Here is a 20,808-nt window from a genome sequence, read left to right as displayed (position 1 = left end):
GCATTAACCACTTGGCCACCACCCCTGCTCTCCTGACTCATCTAAATAAAACTGATAATTTATGTGTGTTATTACTTATGCAACCCACCATCTTGGCTTTAATTTTATGATTTTATATCAAGTTGTCGAGATTTGCTTTCAGTTTGAGTTTGAGGATAAGTGTAGAAATTTTAATGTTATACAAGCCTAAATTACATTTTGTTACAAATGGCATAAACAAATTAAAATGTGCCAAAGCCCAGAGGGTGAATAATTTTGCAAGGCAGTGTCCCTCTGACAACACCGAAGGAAATACAAGCTGCAGTGGCTGTTGTTGGAGAGACTGTCAATGCAACAACTTTTGTCTGTTGAGCGAGCAGTTTCATGATGGAGTCACACATACAATGAATTACTTCAAACAATTGGAATCTAGGATTAAGCTTCACATGTGACTTCTGTATATATTACCGTACATAAATAAAATCAACATGTAGCTCTATACCTGAGCAGCCAAATAGTCCAGTCATTTTATGAAAAAAAAGGGGGTCAACCCAGAACAAATTGCAACAGAAATGACTTTTGAACCCTGAAACTGTTTTATAAAACATACTAAAAGTCTAGAAAGATAAAAAATCGGGAACACTCCCAAAATCCAAGATGGCCATCCGAAAACATGCAAAAATGTAGTTTTTCCAAAATAACTAAAAAATATAAATATTTAAGCACATACATGTATTGATGTTAAATATAAACTTGGTATTGTGGACATTCGACACCAAAATTAGGTCTCTATCTGTAACGGTTCTTGAGATACAGCCTATGTAGTTTACATACACTCAAGGATGGCAATTTGGTTTGTGTCCTATTACGTTAAAAATATTGCAGTTAAGGCCCAGAAATATATTGAAGTTGAATATAAACTTGTGCATTGTGGACATTTTGGCACCAAAAAAATAGCTGTAGCTATTACAGTTTTTGAGATATGGTATAAAAATACATCTACACGACAAAAATTGATGAAATTGAGCATTGTTATGTTGAAAACTAAGTACCATTTGTGAAATGTTCATCTAAAGAAGGTAATAATAATCTTTTTGAGTCAGTATTTCACTGGAATATGAATAGAGAAGTTACTCATTATTTATAATAGAGTGGATGTCAATGCACAACCAGGGCACACTGGTGACACCACTGCTGTGTGGACAACCTGGAGAAAGCCTCAGTTCTCTCAGATACAGGTGCTTTTGTGATAAGGTTGCAACAAAGACAACTCATGTGCAGCCACAGTGTTTGCCACCCACTTCGGCAGCTGCCAAGTTTCATAGTCTGAGAGTTTACTTGCAAGTTCAGGAATGGAAAGGTGAAGGTGAAGGTAACAGCATGCCATTGCAAGAATGGAGATGTAAAGTTTCCGATAGTCAGGTTGTCCCAATCATGACTGACTTGCAAGCAGCACCAGATTCTCTTCTGCATGCTGTGAGATGTAACTGCAGTACTGACTGTAGTACATTGCGATGTACATGTCGCAAACTTAACTTAGATTGCTCAGCAGCGTGTGGCAACTGCAGAGGTACAGGGTGTACAAATGCAGGCCAACTCAATGATAACCAGGATGATGAGACTGAAATTTGAACAAGTAAAATTTCAAGTGTCATGATGTACAGTACAATACTGATTTCACCTGAACCTTTATTATTATCATGCTTCATTGGTTTTACTGTAAAATTAGTGTGTGATTACATCTGTGTCATTAAAAAAGTTAGTGCAGCTGACAAGCACTAAGAATATTATTATTATTGCATTCTTTAAATGAACATTTCAGAACAGTTACTTGGTTTCAACATAATTTCACCATTTTTAGCCAAGTGTAGATGGCTTATGTGCTGTTTCTCAAAAACTGTAAGCTACAGCCATTCTTTTGGTGCTAAAATGTCCACAATACACAAGTTTATATTCAACTTCAATACATTTCTGGGCCTTAATGGCAATATTTTTAACGTAATAGGACACAAACCAAATTGCTGTCCTTGAGTGTATGTAAAACTACAAATAGACTGTATCTCATGAACCGTTACAGATAGAGACGTAATTTTGGTGTCAAAATGTCCACAATACCCAAGTTTATATTTAACATCAATACATTTATGTGCTTAAATATTGATATTTTTTGAGTTATTTGGGAAAAAACAAATTTTTACATTTTTTCGGGTGGCCATCTTGGATTTTGGGAGTGTTCCTGATTTTTTTTTTATCTTTCTAGACTTTTAGTATGTTTTATAAAACAGTTTCAGGGTTCACATGCCACCAAAATCATTTCTGTTGCAATTTGTTCTGGGTCAAACCATAAAATGACTGGACTAAAAACAAACCAATCCTGTGATAAATAGATACTTTGTCAAAGGCCAGTCGTAGTAACGAGGTCTGTTAGAAAAGTATCCGACCTTTTTATTTTTTGCAAAAACCTGATGGATTTGAATCGTGTGCTTGCATGAGCCAACCTTGAACCTTCGTGCGCATGCGTGATTTTTTTCAAGCCTGTCGATTGCATCATTTGCTTGTAAGCAGCCTTTGTGTGAGGATGGGTGGAGTCTCTCGTCGTTTCGACGATCTTCTGGGCATCACACAGATTAAGGAGCGGTAACAACCAGTTTAAAGACGTCCGCACAACGGTGGAGAGTGAGCCGCGCTCCGGGCGGCCATCAACACACTGAAATGACCGGATCATTCCAAAGTGAACGCTGTGGTGATGTGGGACCGTCGTGTGACTATCCGAAAAATTGTGGAATAGGTGGACATCAGCACTTTTTCGACACATTCTACTGTGACAGAAGATTTTGCCATGAAAAGAGTTGCAGTGAAATTCATCGGCATGAAGCTGTTGGCGCAGCAAAAGCACCTCCGTGTTGAAGTCTCACAGGACATGTTGTGACATGCTCATCTCATCCACAATTTCTCGGATAGTCACACGACTGAAAAGCCACCGAAAGCCTTCTAAATCTTCTGAATGGTGGAAGAGCTGTGCATGTCACAACATGCCCAACATGCTCTCCACCGTTGTGCGGACCTCTTTAAACCGGTTGTACCGCTCCTTAATCTGTGTGATGCCCATAGGATCGTCACGGAAAGCCGTCTGAATAATCCGAATGGTTTCCACCTGGCTTTCTGACAAAATTTGATGCAGTCGCGCTGCTCCAGTTGTTCCGCCATTTCCTTGCAAAGAAAAAACGACGAGAGACTACACCCATCCTCACACAAAGGCTGCTTACAAGCAAATGACACAACCGACAGGCGTGAAAAAAATCACGCATGCACATGAAGGTTCAAGGTTGGCTCATGCAAGCACACGTGATTCAAATCCATCAGGTTTTTGAAAAAAATAACAAGGTCGGATACTTTTCTAACAGACCTTGTACAGTAGTGTTCAGAATAATAGTAGTGCCTTAAGAGTGTGCATATCATGAATCCTTGGTCTTGTTGGATTTGTGAGAATCTACTGAATCTACTGGTACCTTGTTTCCCATGTAACAATAAGAAATATACTAAAAACCTGGATTTATCTTTTTAGTCACATAGCACTACTATTATTCTGAACACTACTGTATATGAGCCTAATTGTAACTGAACAACATTATTTCCCCAGAAATCAGAAAATCTTGCCTTTGTGCATTTGCATGTTTCATTTCTGTGACATTATATCCTCTTTTCTGGTTTAGATTGAATACTTTTTCCGCAAGCTGACAGAGGCCATGGGGGGCAGCTGGGTGGAGGAGAGATTTGAGGACTACAAGCTCAAACTGAATGCCAGCCAGCAGTGTCTGTCAGTCTGGGAACTCATCACCCTGGTGGGGTCCGGCCACTTCAGCAAGGGCATTGATCGGCAGACCCTCTCAATGGGCATCCACGAGGTCTACCAGGAGCTCATTCTGGACGTGCTCAAGCAGGTCGGTGCACAACTAACATGAATAACAATACAGCTGTCCCATAGTGTTGGCAGATCTTCTTATTTAAGCTTTTATCAGAGTGACAGGAAAATTTAGATTTCGATGCATATCCAGTTTGAATCTGATTCTGTCTGAACAGTCAAAAGTTGCTCTATCTAATCTATCTATCTCCTTTTTTCAGAGGTGGGTTGAAATGCGATTCAAATCACGTTTTTGGGTATCGTTTTGGTTTGAATGCTCAGTTTGGATTTTGGGTGTGTTTTGTTAACATCTGTGATTTTTCACGAGCTTTGGTAATTCTCCCCCCACGGCGCTCAATTTCAATTCCATTTATTTATACAGTGCCAAATCACAACAAATCTGCCTCAAAGCGCTTCACAAGAGTAAGGTCTAACCTTACCAACTCCTAGAGCAAGCACACAGGTGACAACTTGTTAAAGAAAAACTCCTTCTGATCATACTGAAGAAGAAACCTCAAGCAGTCCAGACTCAGAAGGGTAACCCACTGCTTGGGCCATTCTAACAGTTACAAGGATTTACAAAGTTTTTACCAAGATGAAGAAACAGGAAACAGAAAAACCAGAATAGCATCAAAACAAAGGGCATTATTAAGATGAGCACACAGTCATTGGCAGGGCGGTCGTCAGGTGCCCTGGGATGCGGGGTCAGCGTCCATCCATCACGTCATCATGTGGGAGTATATTCCAAAAGCAGACTGCAGTGTGCTGCATCAGCTTCAGCCAGGACATCTTGTGGTCAATCCAGCGCCCTGTGGTGTGCAGCCGTCAACCAAAAAAGAGCAGAATCAGTTTGCCAGAAAAAGTGCATCTAAGGTATATGTTCACCAGCGGTAAATCAACAGGAAAGCAGAGAGAGAATACGAAGGCGATCGCCGGCAGCTAGCCCTGAGCTTCACTAACAGACATAGAATTTAGATGAAGTGAGGCCGAGACCTGTTCTGTTGCTAATAAGATGAGTTAAATTGATAGGAAGCATAGTTCCATACAAAGTACGGAGGTGCTAGTCCGTGAACAATTTTACAGGTCAGTAACAGCACCTTAAAATCTGACCTCACAGAGACAGGAAGCCAGTGACAGAGATGGCAAAATTGGTGTAATGTGATCAAAGTTTCTGCTTCTTGTCAAAACACTGACAGCAGTTTGTTGAACCAGTTGGATACCCCTAATGCTGGACTGTGGTAAACTAGAAAATAGAACATTGCAGTAATCCAGTCTAGAAGAAACAAATCCATGGATCATAGTCTCAGCATCAGTCATAGACAGGATGGGATCAATTTTCATGATGTGTCGCAGGTGGAAGAAAGCAGTCCTCGTGATATCTCTAATGTCTAAATCAAAGGACAGCGTGGGATCAAAAGTCACACCAAGGTTCCTCACTTTATCAGTGTGATGTATGGTCAAACTGATGTCGATGTCTCGCTGGACCAAGGACCATCATTTTGGCCTTGTATGAGTTTAAAAATAAGAAAATGCTAGACATCCAGCTTTTCACTGATGCAAGGCAATCCTGTAAAGGCTTTATGTGGATGACATTACCAGCAGTTATCGGCATGAGTATCATTGGCGCAGCAATGAAAAGTAATTCCATAACACTGCAGTATGTGCCCAAGGGGAAGTTTATGAAGGGAGAAAAGCAGGGTGCCTAAGACGGACCCCTGTGGAACCCTGTATTTCATGTCACCAAGGTTACAGGTAGTGCTGTTGTATAAAACACAATGAGCAACTGGTTAGATGTCAACCATGCAAGGGCATTCCCAGTAATCCCAAAGTGATTCTCCATCCTGTTGAGTAGAATACGATGATCCACGATATCAAACGTAGCACTAAGATCTAACAGCACAAGAACTGTATAGTGTCTGAATCCATTGCAAGCAGAGGATCATTTACCACTGTAGTAAGAGCTTTCTCTGTGAAGTAGTGCATTCTAAATGCAGATTACAGTGGCCCAAAGAGATTATTCTCAGTAAGGTGGTCCACGAACTGTTGTGAAACCACTTTTTCAAGAATTTTAGAACAAAATGATAGATTTGATATCGGCCTATAATTTTTCAATACACTAGGGTCAAGATTAAATTTAAGTAACGGCTTAATCACTGCAGATTCATAGTGCCGCAGCTAACCATGTATCATGCTAAGTTATGTTACGGGGTAACATACTGTATGTCACATGTCATATAATCCAATGGACATTGACCTTGTTTGACCTTTACTTTGGAGACCAAACATTCAACACAATCAAAACTATTTCATTTATTAATCCAAGTAGCTCAATCAACAATTTGCACCATTTTTTTTACTAAAATTGGAGCAACTTTAACTTTTGACCCCTGTACAAACTGAAACTGACCTTTTTCACCATTTTTGCTGTTTTTACCCCATAATTCCTGATCATTCAGTCATAGATAGTCCAAACTATACTTTTTTGGAATTTTTATGATCAGACAAATAATGTGGTGTAGTTTTCAAAATGATTTGAGCATTTTTAATTTTGACCCCTGTGTAATTCTTCAATTGACCCCTACCTGGCCGCCTATTGAAAATTCAAGTGGCCAGTTGGTTTTTTCAAAAGAGTAATGTCTAAGGAGTATTTGTGCCAACTTTGGTGTTTCTATCACCATTTGCATGATTGTTTCAGTTATCTGCTGCACTATCAGGACAGATCCCAAGGTTAGTGACAGATTAATAGTTTTCAACACAATGGGCCCACAAGTGGGCCACAGGTCCTTAAACAGTTTTGTTGGTATAGGGCCAAACAGGCAGGTTGTGCTTCTAGCAGAAGTTACAAGTTGCATCAGCACACCCAGTGAAATAACATCACATTCAGTAAATATAGGTGATGTATCAGTGATGGTGCCCACCTCAATAACAGGGTGTAGTGGCCAGACTAAGGCATGCTGGGATATATTTAACCTAATGTCATCTATTTGCTTTTTGAAATAATCTAAGAAATCTTGGACTGTAAATGGAGAGCGACTTACAGGTGGATGCCCGTGAAAGTTCACTTGTAGTTGAGGAGTTGATGTGTCACCGTGATGATAAATATGTTTCTTGTTCCAGTGAACAAGGCAAGGAAACTGTAAACTTAATAAGTGAGTGATCTGAAACCACTGAAGCAAGAAATGCGATGTCAAAATTTGTGACAGCAACACCACAAATGAGGACCAAATCCAGGGTATTTCCACTAATGTGAGTCGAATCCTGAATGCATTGCTGAAATCCTAATACGTCTATAATGTCCATGAATGATTTGCAGAGGGATCAGAAGGCTTATTTTCATGAATGTTGAACTCACTAACAATCAGAATGTTTTCAGCAAGGGTTTCCAAATTTGACATAAATTCTCCCAATTCTTCTAAGAATTCAGAATATGGGCCCGGGAGCTGATATACAGTGACGAAATAACATGGTTGATTTTTATTCTTCTGACCTTGGTGATATGTAGTATCCTGGGCGGAGCAGAGAGTGAAATGTTCAAACGAATTATATTTTAGTCCCCCACAAGCCAGTAAGCTGAACCCAGATTTATGAATTAAAGCAAAGCACAGGTTGACAGTAGCAGACATGGAATATTTTTCGTTGCAGAAATGGGCAGTGGGGCACCCTCAATTTTACTGTTGTCCAGTGTCATAATGGGAACTAAATTTGCAGAACATGTCCCTCTATGCTCTTTATGGGTACGTCTGCAGAAAAAAGCCATGATCTCAACTCGAACAATTTCCCTTCCTGGCATATAGTACACTGTGACCAAGGTGGATTTCCTGCACTAGTTTCCCAGCTGGGCTTATGGATTTCACACCCATATTAATAGTAGGCTCTGCAGGTTCTCTAATCACCTCACAGACAGGTGACAACAAACAGCTTAAAAAAATACATACACAAACTTGTCAACTCACATCCAGTCAAGAATGCTCAGATGGGATTCCGGTGTAACAGTATAACTTCCCCCCCGGGGAGGAAGATATACTAGGGTATTCCAAACCCGAGAAATCTTCCCCCACCCCTGACAGACAACATTCCAACATACCACTCTTGGAATAAACTCCAAAATGAGTTTAGACTGAAAGAGCTAGTGCCACTTAACGCCTTTTAAATCACTCTTGATGGCTCTGACCTGTCGATGTTTTACCTGACTGTATTATCTCATTCAAGTGTCTGTTTTCTATGTAAATGTAACTGTGTATGTAACTCTGCCCTGCCTCTTAGCCAGGACACTCTTGAAAAAGATATTCTTGATCTCAGTGAGTTTTATCCTGGTTAAATAAAGGTTTAAAAAATTCTACAGGGCAGCACTGATTAACTCAAACCTTGATAAGGGCCAAACAGGATAGAGTAACCTTTAAACTCTATATTTTGTGGATGTTTTATGGTTCCAGATGAAGCAGTTTGTTTGACGGTGAACAATATTGGTATTCTTTCTCTACAAATCTATAGCTATCTACAGTAGTAATATTTCCTATTCTGAAGTATCTTTAAATCCCCCTTCCAAATATACTCTACAAGTATATGGACGTGATTGACAACCTGAAATATGTGATGTGATGGAAAATACTCCAATTTGTTTTCCATAAAATATCCACAGTATATGTACAGTAGTGTTCAGAATAATAGTAGTGCTATGTGACTAAAAAGATTAATCCAGATTTTGAGTATATTTCTTATTGTTACATCGGAATCAAGGTACCAGTAGATTCAGTAGACTCTCACAAATCCAACAAGACCAAGCATTCATGATATGCACACTCTTAAGCCTATGAAATTGGACTATTAGTTAAAAAAAAGTAGAAAAGTGGGTGTTCACAATAATAGTACAACCCCTGGCAAAAATTATGGCATCACCGGCCTCAGAGGATGTTTATTCAGTTGTTTAATTTTGTAGAAAAAAAGCAGATCACAGACATGACACAAAACTAAAGTCATTTCAAATGGCAACTTTCTGGCTTTAAGAAACACTATAAGAAATCAAGAAAAAAAATTGTGGCAGTCAGTAACGGTTACTTTTTAGACCAAGCAGAGGGAAAAAAATATGGACTCACTCAATTCTGAGGAATAAATTATGGAATCACCCTGTAAATTTTCATCCCCAAAACTAACACCTGCATCAAATCAGATCTGCTCGTTAGTCTGCATCTAAAAAGGAGTGATCACACCTTGGAGAGCTGTTGCACCAAGTGGACTGACATGAATCATGGCTCCAACACGAGAGATGTCAATTGAAACAAAGGAGAGGATTATCAAACTCTTAAAAGAGGGTAAATCATCACGCAATGTTGCAAAAGATGTTGGTTGTTCACAGTCAGCTGTGTCTAAACTCTAGACCAAATACAAACAACATGGGAAGGTTGTTAAAGGCAAACATACTGGTAGACCAAGGAAGACATCAAAGCGTCAAGACAGAAAACTTAAAGCAATATGTCTCAAAAATCGAAAATGCACAACAAAACAAATGAGGAACGAATGAGAGGAAACTGGAGTCAACGTCTGTGACCGAACTGTAAGAAACCGCCTAAAGGAAATGGGATTTACATACAGAAAAGCTAAACGAAAGCCATCATTAACACCTAAACAGAAAAAAACAAGGTTACAATGGGCTAAGGAAAAGCAATCGTGGACTGTGGATGACCGGATGAAAGTCATATTCAGTGATGAATCTCGAATCTGCATTGGGCAAGGTGATGATGCTGGAACTTTTGTTTGCTGCCGTTCCAATGAGATTTATAAAGATGACTGCCTGAAGAGAACATGTAAATTTCCACAGTCATTGATGATATGGGGCTGCATGTCAGGTAAAGGCACTGGGGAGATGACTGTCATTACATCATCAATAAATGCACAAGTTTACATTGATATTTTGGACCCTTTTCTTATCCCATCAATTGAAAGGATGTTTGGGGATGATTAAATCATTTTTCAAGATGATAATGCATCTTGCCATAGAGCAAAAACTGTGAAAACATTCCTTGCAAAAAGACACATAGGGTCAATGTCATGGCCTGCAAATAGTCCGGATCTTAATCCAATTGAAAATCTTTGGTGGAAGTTCAAGAAAATGGTCCATGACAAGGCTCCGACCTGCAAAGCTGATCTGACAACAGCAATCAGAGAAAGTTGGAGCCAGATTGATGAAGAGTACTGTTTGTCACTCATTAAGTCCATGCCTCAGAGACTGCAAGCTGTTATAAAAGCCAGAGGTGGTGCAACAAAATACTAGTGATGTGTTGGAGCGTTCTTTTGTTTTTCATGATTCCATAATTTTTTCCTCAGAATTGAGTGATTCCATATTTTTTTCCCTCTGCTTGGTCTAAAAAAGTAACTGTTACTGACTGCCACAATTTTTTTTCCTGATTTCTTATAGTGTTTCTTAAAGCCAGAAAGTTGCCATTTGAAATGACTTTAGTTTTGTGTCATGTCTGTGATCTGCTTTTTTTCTACAAAATTAAACAACTGAATGAACATCCTCCGAGGCCGGTGATTCCATAATTTTTGCCAGGGGTTGTAGTGTGGCATTCAGTCAGTGAGTTCATCAATTTTGTGGAACAAACAGATGTGAATCAGGTGTCCCCCATTTAAGGATGAAGCCAGCACCTTTGAACATGCTTTTCTCTTTGAAAACCTGAGGAAAATGGGATGTTCAAGACATTGTTCAAAAGAACAGCGTAGTTTGATTAAAAAGTTGATTGGAGAGGGGAAAACTGTGTGTGTGTGTGTGTGCAGGGCTACATGATGAAGAAGGGTCACAAGAGGAAGAACTGGACGGAGCGTTGGTTCCTGCTGAAGCCAACCTCCATCTCCTACTACGTCAGTGAGGACCTGGCTGAACAGAAAGGAGAAATCCTGTTGGATGGAAACTGCACTGTGGAGGCAAGAACCGGCCTCAACTAATACCTGGTCCACAGTGATCAACAGTTTAAAATGTGAAACCACCTCTTCATCAACATACAGATTCCTAGTCAAGATGTTGTTTCATTGTTAAAGTCAAGCAGATGTTAATGAGTGCTGCAGTAACTCAAACTAGATCAACCCTGAGGCCCAATATTACACCTCAACCCTGGAGTTGATCCAGTTACATTGAGAAATATTCTGTTACAATGAAATACCAAGTGCAGGGAACGTTTTCTTTAAAAGATGAACAGAAATCTTTAAAAATGCAAAGCAGTAAGATAGAAATGATCAACACTCTCACCAAAATAAAGTACAACGGTGCATCAATTTGACCATGTGGGCAAAAAAGGCCATTTTAAATCCAGTGAGTTCCAAATCCAATATTTATCAATAAATCAAATCCAAAATGTATAATGTAATCACATTTCAGTTTAGAAACAAATAAACAATGACTAATTTGATTTCAAACATGATACTGATTGGTTTAGGAATTTGAAGAAGTCTTTGCAAGCAGTTGTAATTGCTTGTGTGTGTGTGTGTGTGTGTGTGTGTGTGTGTGTGTGTGTGTGTGTGTGTGTGTGTGTGTGTGTGTGTGTGTGTGTGATTCTGCACAAAATAACTTTGACATGGATGAGCAGATTTTCACCATTGTTGGCAGGTATATTTTCTTGGTGGAGTCTCTCCAGGTGATCAACATTTGGAGCAGATCAATTAAAAGGTCAAGATTAAGGTTGTCAAAAATATGGTTAGAAATCCAGACTTTCCAAAATATCTCTGCAATGTGAAATTTCATGCCTGTCAATAAATAATTGTAATCAGATTGGTTTTGTGATGTTATAACATCACAAAGACAAAGACATCATGATATATTGTCAGAATTGTCCAAAAAAAAAAAAACACATTTTCCACAATACCTCCACAATCAATAGGAATGACGGATTTCGAGAGCTTATGTTTAATAGCTGGAATTAATTTGTGTTTACATGGTATTAGTGATGTCATAATGATGTCGATAAAACATCATGACATGACATGACATCACACCGGTCTGAGAAACACTTTATTATGTGGATGTGGAGATTATTGCATTCATATTAGTGTGCATCCTGGTTCGCTGCATTACACAATTTGAGAAAGTGATTTGATAACATTTTATAAATGAATATTATATCATGAAATTCTAAATAACATTTTAACACAAAACACATGAACTAACAGTTGTTGTCATGGAAACACAGTGAGAAGGTAAGAGCCATGAATCCTGTTGAGCCATGGCTCATTGTTGTAATATTATTTTTGCGCAGTATTATATTTACCAGCTGGTATATTGTTGATATCTTGCAGCCTTTAGTGGATAAAGAGGGAAAGAAGTGCCTCTTCCTGATCAAGGTGGCAATGAAAAGCTTTGAAATCAGCGCATCAGACAAGAAGAAGAAACAGGAGTGGCTCCAGGGTCAGTGGTGTCATAACTTAATTTCAGTCTAAAATATATATTTTGTTGTACATCTAACTTGTATTTGGTTCCTTTATTCTACTGGAAGACTTGATACAATGTCTCATTCTGTTGCTTGATTATCTTATTCACTCCCCGAAGCTGCCTACACTTGCAATGGTTGTTTTCTAACCTAAAGGACTCCCCTGCAAATTGAGAAGGGGAAAGGGGTTGTGACCTTACAGTTCAGTATTTATTTATATCATGAGGGAGGAATATGGAAATAAATTGACCAACATAAACGCAAGTAAGTCCCTTTGGCTGCTCCCTAGTTTTCACTCGAGGTCGTCCACAGCAGATCCAAGGTGGATCTGCATGTTGATTTGGCACAAGTTTTACGCCGGATGCCCTTCCTGACGCAACTCGCATTACATGGAGAAATGTGGCACCGGTGGGGTTTGAACCAGGGAATCGTCCACACTGAATTCAAGTGCACTCAGGTTGCAGAATGTCCTTAGAATTTGGACTGTTGTTGAAGTAAAATGAGAATGTAAAATGTGCTATTTGGGCATGTTAAGAGTTGTGATTAGTCTTCATGCTTTATTTATTTATTTGTTTGTTACATTTTATAGGTTAACAAACTAATTTATTAATCAAAAACAATGAAGTATGAATTGATTACATCACCTCAAGCTTAATTGTAGTGCTGATGAAACCTGATTTTAAAAACGTGTGAAGAGTGTAAGAACTCAAGTCTGTGAACATGTGCTGGTGCTGTGCCGGTCTGCATCCACCACACCATGGAACCACTCTGGGACCTGGATGGCAGACACCCAGACAACTGCTCCATCTCCACCTCTCAGAAGGAGCTATCTGCTGCAGCAAGGTGAAACTTGGGCATCTTCTTGGCTTGCTACAGCTTCTGAGGTCCTCAACATTGAGGCACCTGCATGCTGGATCATACCTGGAGAAACACACCGTACTACTGATGTTCCCTCACAATTCAAGTGATACTCTTCAAATACGTCTACCAAAGTAACAAAATTTCTTCCAGCACTATCTAAAAATCCTCTGAAGAGTAGTAGTACCAAACACATCCAGTCATTGCCTTTGGTCACTGGTTAGCATCCAAGTCTAATAGCCGTAAAGTTAGACAGGGAGCACCAGGACCCTAAAGACGGACCGTTGTTCTCCTGCAAAGATACCAGCATCATCAAACACCTCTGTCCAGTGACCTCATGACTTCATAAGCTCTTCCCCGGTGTCTCTCATCTTCAGAGGTCAAAAACTCAGAGACATGAATGTCACTGCTGAGATAAGTCGGCGTCTCTACAAGGTCAACGCTTTGACCACATGCAGATACACTTCTGATGACTGATTCAAGGATGTTTTTGAAAACCTGGATGTTAGTCTTGATCCGGGACAATCATAAATTCAGACACTGATTCCTCACTCAATTTCTCAAGTGCTGGAGTTAGAGTATCTATAAGTCACAACAATCACAGTATTGTCCATGAATTCAAGCTGAGTAAAACTTTCCTCACCAACAAAGGGCACCTAAGCCACAGGGTTCCTCAACCCCACCCAACATCCCGTCCATGGAGGAACTGGTTAGTGTAGAACCCAGAACACATCCCTCACAAATGCCAGTTTTCAGTGGAGAAAAACCCAGAGATTCTGCCCCCACTCGATACAGCACTCGTAGTATCTCATAGCTTCTGGCTATGATATTCTGGTGGCATTGCAAGCAATTTTTGTTCCAATGTGGGAAATGGATATTACCCCTACAAATGTGTCTCACTCTAGAAAAAAAGGTCGATTGACTGGATTGCAACAACTAAAGTTTTTTTACACTACTCTCTGTGCTGGGTAAGTGGGTGCAAGTACGTCCCTTTGGCTTCTCCCTTTTTCAGTCAGTCATCACAGCAGATCTGAGGTGGATCTGCATATTGATTTAGCACAAGTTTAAGGCACAGTGCCCTTTCTGACACAACTTGTGCCTTGTAATTTTGTGCATGGGTAGTTTTGAACTGAGAACCTTCTGCTTTCGAGACGAGTCACTAATCATTTGGCCACCACACAGCAACAGGTACCAGTTACTTGCTGCTCAGTGGCCAGAAGAGCTTGCATACATACATACATATATAAGAAGTTGACCATCGACCACATAGGTGCCGAGCAATTCATTGAAATGAAGTGTGAACATCTGTGTTTGATTCTGTTTAGCCAACTACACTCTGGAACATCCTGAAAGCCAAAAATTTACTGGACATCATAGAAATTGCAATGATCCTTCCTAATAATTTTTTAATTGTATTTTACTTTTGAATTTATAGGTTAAGTAAATAATTTATTCATCAAAACAGTGATGATTAATTGCTTAGATGAAACAATCCTTAGTCACAGTCTTGTTAAAAACTGATGGACAGCAGTCGGTTGTCTAAGTTCATTAAAAAATTTGTTGCAGTACTAAAAAAAATATATGTTGAAGTACAAAATCAGGTGTCGGCCAAATTCCAGGTGACACACATGGGCATCCAACACCACTGGCTGGACATGTAGAAAATATGGGTCCACTTGTGCTGTCAGCACGAAAATAGTGAGCAGACAATCCTTTTAAAGCTGGTGGTGAAATTTGTCTAAGTGCCCCCACGAGTATCGCGTTGCAAAAAGCAACACATGTGGCGTGCGTGTGTGTCGCACGTGTGCGCGTGTGTTTCGTGCCCCGCTTCCCCCCAGGGGAGTGGCACACTTGCATGAAATGCTGATATGTATGTACAGACATGATCACATGGGGGCCGGACAGCCACATCTGAGCGCACACAGCACGGCGAGGTGCTTCTCAGATGATTGCAGCACACTGACAGATGGAATTGATGGCTTAGTGCACACGACGTGTAACATTACAACAGAGAGACCACCACCAGGACAGATATATAAGTAATTAGGACAATAACTACATACACAATTACATGCCAAATAACTAAAATGAATGACCACAGAGAGCAACACTTTGGTCTAGGTGCTGAATGGACAAGGGGGCATGGCCCCAAACAGCAGCAGCTGTTGAGATCTCTACTCCTGGACGTCACCGCTGGGGAACATGTACCCCGTTTTGAAGGTCATGATCTTACAACTGTCCTTCGTGAGGCGCGTGTCTCTGCCTGCTGTCCTCATGTGGAAATACATAAAACATCTTTTGCCTAGGCTCTGGGCTGCAGCGGCCGCACACAGCACACCTCCGCAGGCTGCTCCATGTGAAACTGACCGTCAGATCATGTGAACACGCAGCAGGCGATCTTAATATCACGCATGTCTAGCCGGACACGCGCGCAACGCAGCTCAACGTGTGTCCTGTGAGCGGCTCACCGCCGGACTGTGACAAGCCAACAGTGCAACAAATACGCCACTTCCAGTCACATATCACCAAAAACACGCCGTAACAGTTTTGTCAGTTATGGCGCTTTTTTTGCCGTAACTAAAGACGACAAAAACTTCCTCTTCTATACATCATCTAATATCTATTTTAAAAAAAATACATTTATCACCTTGTTGATTTTAAGCGTTTTATGCTCTTGTTATAAGACAGCTATTGTAGCGCAGTGGTAAAGTTTCCGTCTGTTAAATCAGAGCTTTTGTAAATTGCAGGTTCGAAACCCGCAAGTGGCATTTATATTTTATTTAACCAGGGTTAATTAACTGCATGGTACTGTATTGGGTCCCCTTTTATTTATTATTTATATCAATCTAGTGATTTTCACTAATTATACATCAATATCTAATCTATCAGTGTCCAGTGATTGTAGTAAATATTTATACGAGGTCTGTCAATAAAGTATAGGTCCTTTTTATTTTTTTCAAAAACTATATGGATTTCATTCATATGTTTTTACGTCAGACATGCTTGAACCCTCGTGCGCATGCGTGAGTTTTTCCGCACCTGTCGGTGACGTCATTCACCTGTGAGCACTCCTTGTGGGAGGAGTCGTCCAGCCCCTCGTCGGAATTCCTTTGTCTGAGAAGTTGCTGAGAGACTGGCGCTTTGTTTGATCAAAATTTTTTCTAAACCTGTGAGACAGATCGAAGTGGACACGGTTCGAAAAATGAAGCTGGTTTTCAGTGAAAATTTTAACGGCTGATGAGAGATTTTGAGGTGATACTGTCGGTTTAAGGACTTCCCACGGTGCGAGACGTCGCGCAGCGCTCTCAGGCGCCGTCGTCAGCCTGTTTCAAGCTGAAAACCTCCACATTTCAGGCTCTATTGATCCAGGACGTCGTGAGAGAACAGAGAAGTTTCAGAAGAAGTCGGTTTCAGCATTTTATCCGGGTATTCCACTGTTAAAGGAGATTTTTTTAATGAAAGACGTGCGGACGGATTGCAGCGTCGGCTCACAGCCGCCGCCACGCTCCGCCACAGGAAAAACACCTCTGTTGGAAGCCTTAAGGACAAGTTGGAACATGTCCAGCTGTTAAACAATTTCTCATATACTCACTCCACTGAAAGCCGCCTGGATTTTACAAATGGTTATCAACATGGAGGTGTTTTTCCTGTGCCGCCGCACCGTGCCAGCTGCGTCCCGACTCGCGGACCCGCACGAGGGTTCAAGCATGTCTGACGTAAAAACATATGAATGAAATCCATATAGTTTTTGAAAAAAATAAAAAGGACCTATACTTTATTGACAGCCCTCGTATACCCAGCTGAACATAATGAGAGCACACTGCTTCATTCATGTCATTTCATGACTCTACGTCTGTGACCATGGGTCATATACAGAGGAACAGAGGGATCATACTTGTATTGTCCGCTCAATAGGAGGGATTACATAGTAGACATAGCAGTGTTTTTTTTATGGTGTGTAGTTTTTATTTTTTGTTTCTCCACAGCAGTGGCACAATGTGGTTCCACACATTCCACTTGGTTTTATTTATTTATTTTTTTAAATCTCCACAGCATCGGCGCAATGTGGTTCCACACACTCCAGCTGCTCGCACTGTGTGCACGTGCACGAAACCGTCGCAGCGGGATCGTTCACACCTACCCGACTGTGTGTTCCACCTGACGTCGGCTCTATGTTTTTGGGGTTCACTCATTTGGACTGTTTCGTTGTGATTCTCCCTGATTCCTACTTATTTGTGCTATGTGTGAAGGGGCCCTTAGATTGGACTTCTATGTCTACCAACAGTTTAGTTTTTTTCTCCCTAAAATTCCTATGAATTACAATTACTAAGCATCACTGGTCATTTGGACCTCTGATTGTTTTAAACAGTTAATTCAAATATGGTACTATTCAAAAATACAACCCCAGTTCCAATGAAGTTGGGACGTTGTGTAAAATGTAAATAAAAACGGAATACAATGATTTGCAAATCCTCTTTAACCTATATTCAATGAAATACACCACAAAGACAAGATATTTAATGTTCAAACTGATACATTTTATTGTTTATCTGCAAATATTTGCTCATTTTGAAATGGATTCCTGCAACATGTTTCAAAAAAGCTGGGACAGTGGAATATTTACCACCGTGTTACATCACCTTTCCTTCTCACAACACTCAATAAGCTTTTGGAAACTGAGGACGCTAATTGTGAGTGTCATGATTGGGTAAAAAAGGAGCATCCCCGAAAGGCTCAGCCGTTCCCAAGCAAAAAGGGTCACCACTTTGTGAACAACTGTATGGAAAAATAGTCCAACAGTTTAAGAACAACATTCAGTTGCAAGGAATTTAGGGATTCCATCATCTACAGTCCATAATATAATCAGAAGATTCAGAGAACTTTCTACACGTAAGCGGCGAGGCTGAAAACCAACACTGACTGCCCGTGACCTTCAATCCCTTAGGCGGCGCTACATTAAAAACCGACATCATTGTGTAAAGGATCTTACCGCATGGACTCAGGAACACTTCAGAAAACCATTGTCAGTTAACACAGTTCGTCGCTACATCTACAAGTGCAAGTTAAAACTCTACCATGCAAAGCGAAAGCCCTACATCAACAACATCCAGAAATGCTGCCATCTTCTCTGGGCCCGAGCTCATTTGAAATGGACAGACGCAAAATGGAAAAGTGTGCTGTGGTCCACATTTCAAATTGTTTTTGGAAATCATGGATGTTGTGTCCTCTGGACAAAAGAGGAAAAAGACCATTCAGATTGTTACCAGCACAAAGATCAAAAGCCAGCACCTGTGATGGTATGGGGGTGTGTTAGTGCCCATGGCATGGGCAACTTACACATCTGTGGTGACACCATCAATGCTGAAAGGTACATTCAGGTTTTGGAGCAACACATGCTGCCATCCAAGCAATGTGTTTTTCATGGACGTCCCTGCTTATTTCAGCAAGACAATGCCAAGCCACATTCTGCACGTGTTAAAACAGCGTGGCTTCGTAGTAAAAGAGTGCAGGTACTAGACTGGCCTGCCTGCAGTCCAGACCTGTCGCCCATTGAAAATATATGGTGCATTACAAACTGCAAAATACAACAACAGAGACCCCGGACTGTTGAACAACTGAAGTTGTACATCGAGCAAGAATGGGAAAGAATTCCACCTACAAAGCTTCAACAATTAGTGTCCTCAGTTCCCAAATGCTTATTGAGTTTTGTGAGAAGGAAAGGTGATGTAACACAGTGGTAAACATACCACTGTCCGAGCTTTTTTAAAACATGCTGCAGGCATCCATTTCAAAATGAGCAAATATTTGCACAAAAACAATAAAGTCTATCAAAGGATTCAAGGATTCAAAGGATTCAAAAGAATTTTATTGTCATATGCACAAAGGAACATGTTCCCTGCATAATGAAATGTGTTTACTGCATTTAACCCATCCTAATTGCCAGTTAGGAGCAGAAGTCGCCTTTAGGCGCCCGGGGACCAGCTCCAGATGTATATCCTGCCTTAGGTCAACAGCAGGGCTGGACAAACCATGACCAGCCTCATGACGACAGACGACACACACAACACACAAAAGCCGGCCCGGTACATGAACACATATAAAAAGCACACACAAGGTAAAACTTGGGAAAGAAAAACCTTCATTGCTGCTGCATTGAATCATGCAGCAGCAATGCAGGAAAAAACCCATCAGCACAATGAACAATGATCACACACAACAACAGGACGAGAGACGACGACCGAGATTTGTAAGAGTCCAGTTATCAGACAGAACACCCAGAGGCCGCCTTTAGGCGCCATCAACGGCCTTGTTCGTCCATTCTGGAATGAGGAGGGGCCCAGCCCTGAACAGTCCACAGTCAACGTCAGAGCTGGAGAAGCTGACGGCGGGGAGACCAGGGGAGTGAGGCATGAGCGTTGTTCTTCTCCAGGAGGTTTTTATCACAGCGGCCTTGAAGTGCAGCTGTGTTTTGGGAAGCCGAATGAAAATCCAGATTAGCAGACGCCTGAAAGATTCCACAGTCTGAGACAAAGTGGCTTTCAATACATCTGAATTAGGAGAGGAGATGTGGTCATTACTGACGATCAATGCGGTTTTCCAGCGCAGCCATTCTTCCGGAGATGGTATCCAACGCGCGGTTAACACCCGCCGACTGAGCTGACACTGCCCTTCCAATCGAATCAATCATGTGGGGCAGCCTGGACAGGCCAATTATTGCCGCTTCCACTTTCTTAATTTTCCGGTAAACCAGCGCTATGCCCGCTCCAGACAGCACGAACCGGGTCACCACCATGCCAAATATACACACATCTTTGACGTCCTCCACAGACAGCATGTAAAGGCACATGACCTGCCATTTCCTCCAACTGTCCATCACGTAACCCATCACATGTGTCCTGGCAGGACAGGACAGATCGGGTCCTCCGCTCCTGACTGTCTTGTAGAAAAAATAGTGTCAATTGCGTTCAGAGACCACTTTAACAGATCCATTTTTGCTGTTTCCAGAAGAGCAAAGCTGGCAACCTCACAGACAACACGCCACAGAAACAGGAAAGATAAGGAGGGAGGGAGAACAGAAAAATGCGACCGTCTCGGCCGAGAGCAAGGAGGCAAAAAAACCCAAAAACATTTGGTTTGTTTAAAAACATTTAATGTTCAGTTTGAACATTAAATATCTTGTCTTTGTGGTGTATTCAATTGAATAGAGGTTGAAGAGGATTTACAAATCATTGTATTCTATTTTTATTTACATTTTACACAATGTCCCAACTTGATTGGAATTGGGGTTATACAAAAGCTGAAAGAGATTGTTTATTTGTTGTCTACAATCATTAGAATTTAACAACTCAAATCTTCAAGTGATTTAAAATAACACATTTTCTTTCAGCCATTCAGACATGCGTCACCCTGTTGCGGCTTGGCCGGCCGGCACCGCACCGTGAGGCCCGGCAGAAACGGAGGGACCAGCGACTGAAGCAGCAGGCTGAGCAGGAAGAGCTGGAGCTGAGGATGAGGGAGCTACAGTCAGCAAATGAGACCAAACAACTTGAACTGGAGACGATGAGGAAGGTGAGCCGGATCCATGTCTGGTGTCATGGTCTGAGATTACCATGCGTATGAGCATCAGGTGTATTTCAACATTACACAGATTTGTTC

At 41.0% G+C, this 20,808-nt stretch overlaps 1 protein-coding gene across 1 annotated transcript in view; it reads left to right on the top strand.

Annotated features, from left to right (window-relative positions):
• The window catches only part of swap70b (switching B cell complex subunit SWAP70b), a 101,675-nt gene that overhangs the window by 44,773 nt on the left and 36,094 nt on the right, over positions 1-20,808 (top strand). Inside the window, exons 4-7 of the mRNA XM_034175852.1 lie at positions 3,693-3,920; positions 10,652-10,798; positions 12,164-12,272; positions 20,540-20,721. Of these exons, the coding sequence (XP_034031743.1) occupies positions 3,693-3,920; positions 10,652-10,798; positions 12,164-12,272; positions 20,540-20,721 (666 nt within the window). The remainder of the gene's footprint in view (positions 1-3,692; positions 3,921-10,651; positions 10,799-12,163; positions 12,273-20,539; positions 20,722-20,808) is intronic.

Source organism: Thalassophryne amazonica, chromosome 8 (genome assembly GCF_902500255.1).
Source record: "Thalassophryne amazonica chromosome 8, fThaAma1.1, whole genome shotgun sequence".
NCBI classification, from domain to species: domain Eukaryota; kingdom Metazoa; phylum Chordata; class Actinopteri; order Batrachoidiformes; family Batrachoididae; genus Thalassophryne; species Thalassophryne amazonica.
This window is presented reverse-complemented; position numbering and strand designations above follow the sequence as displayed.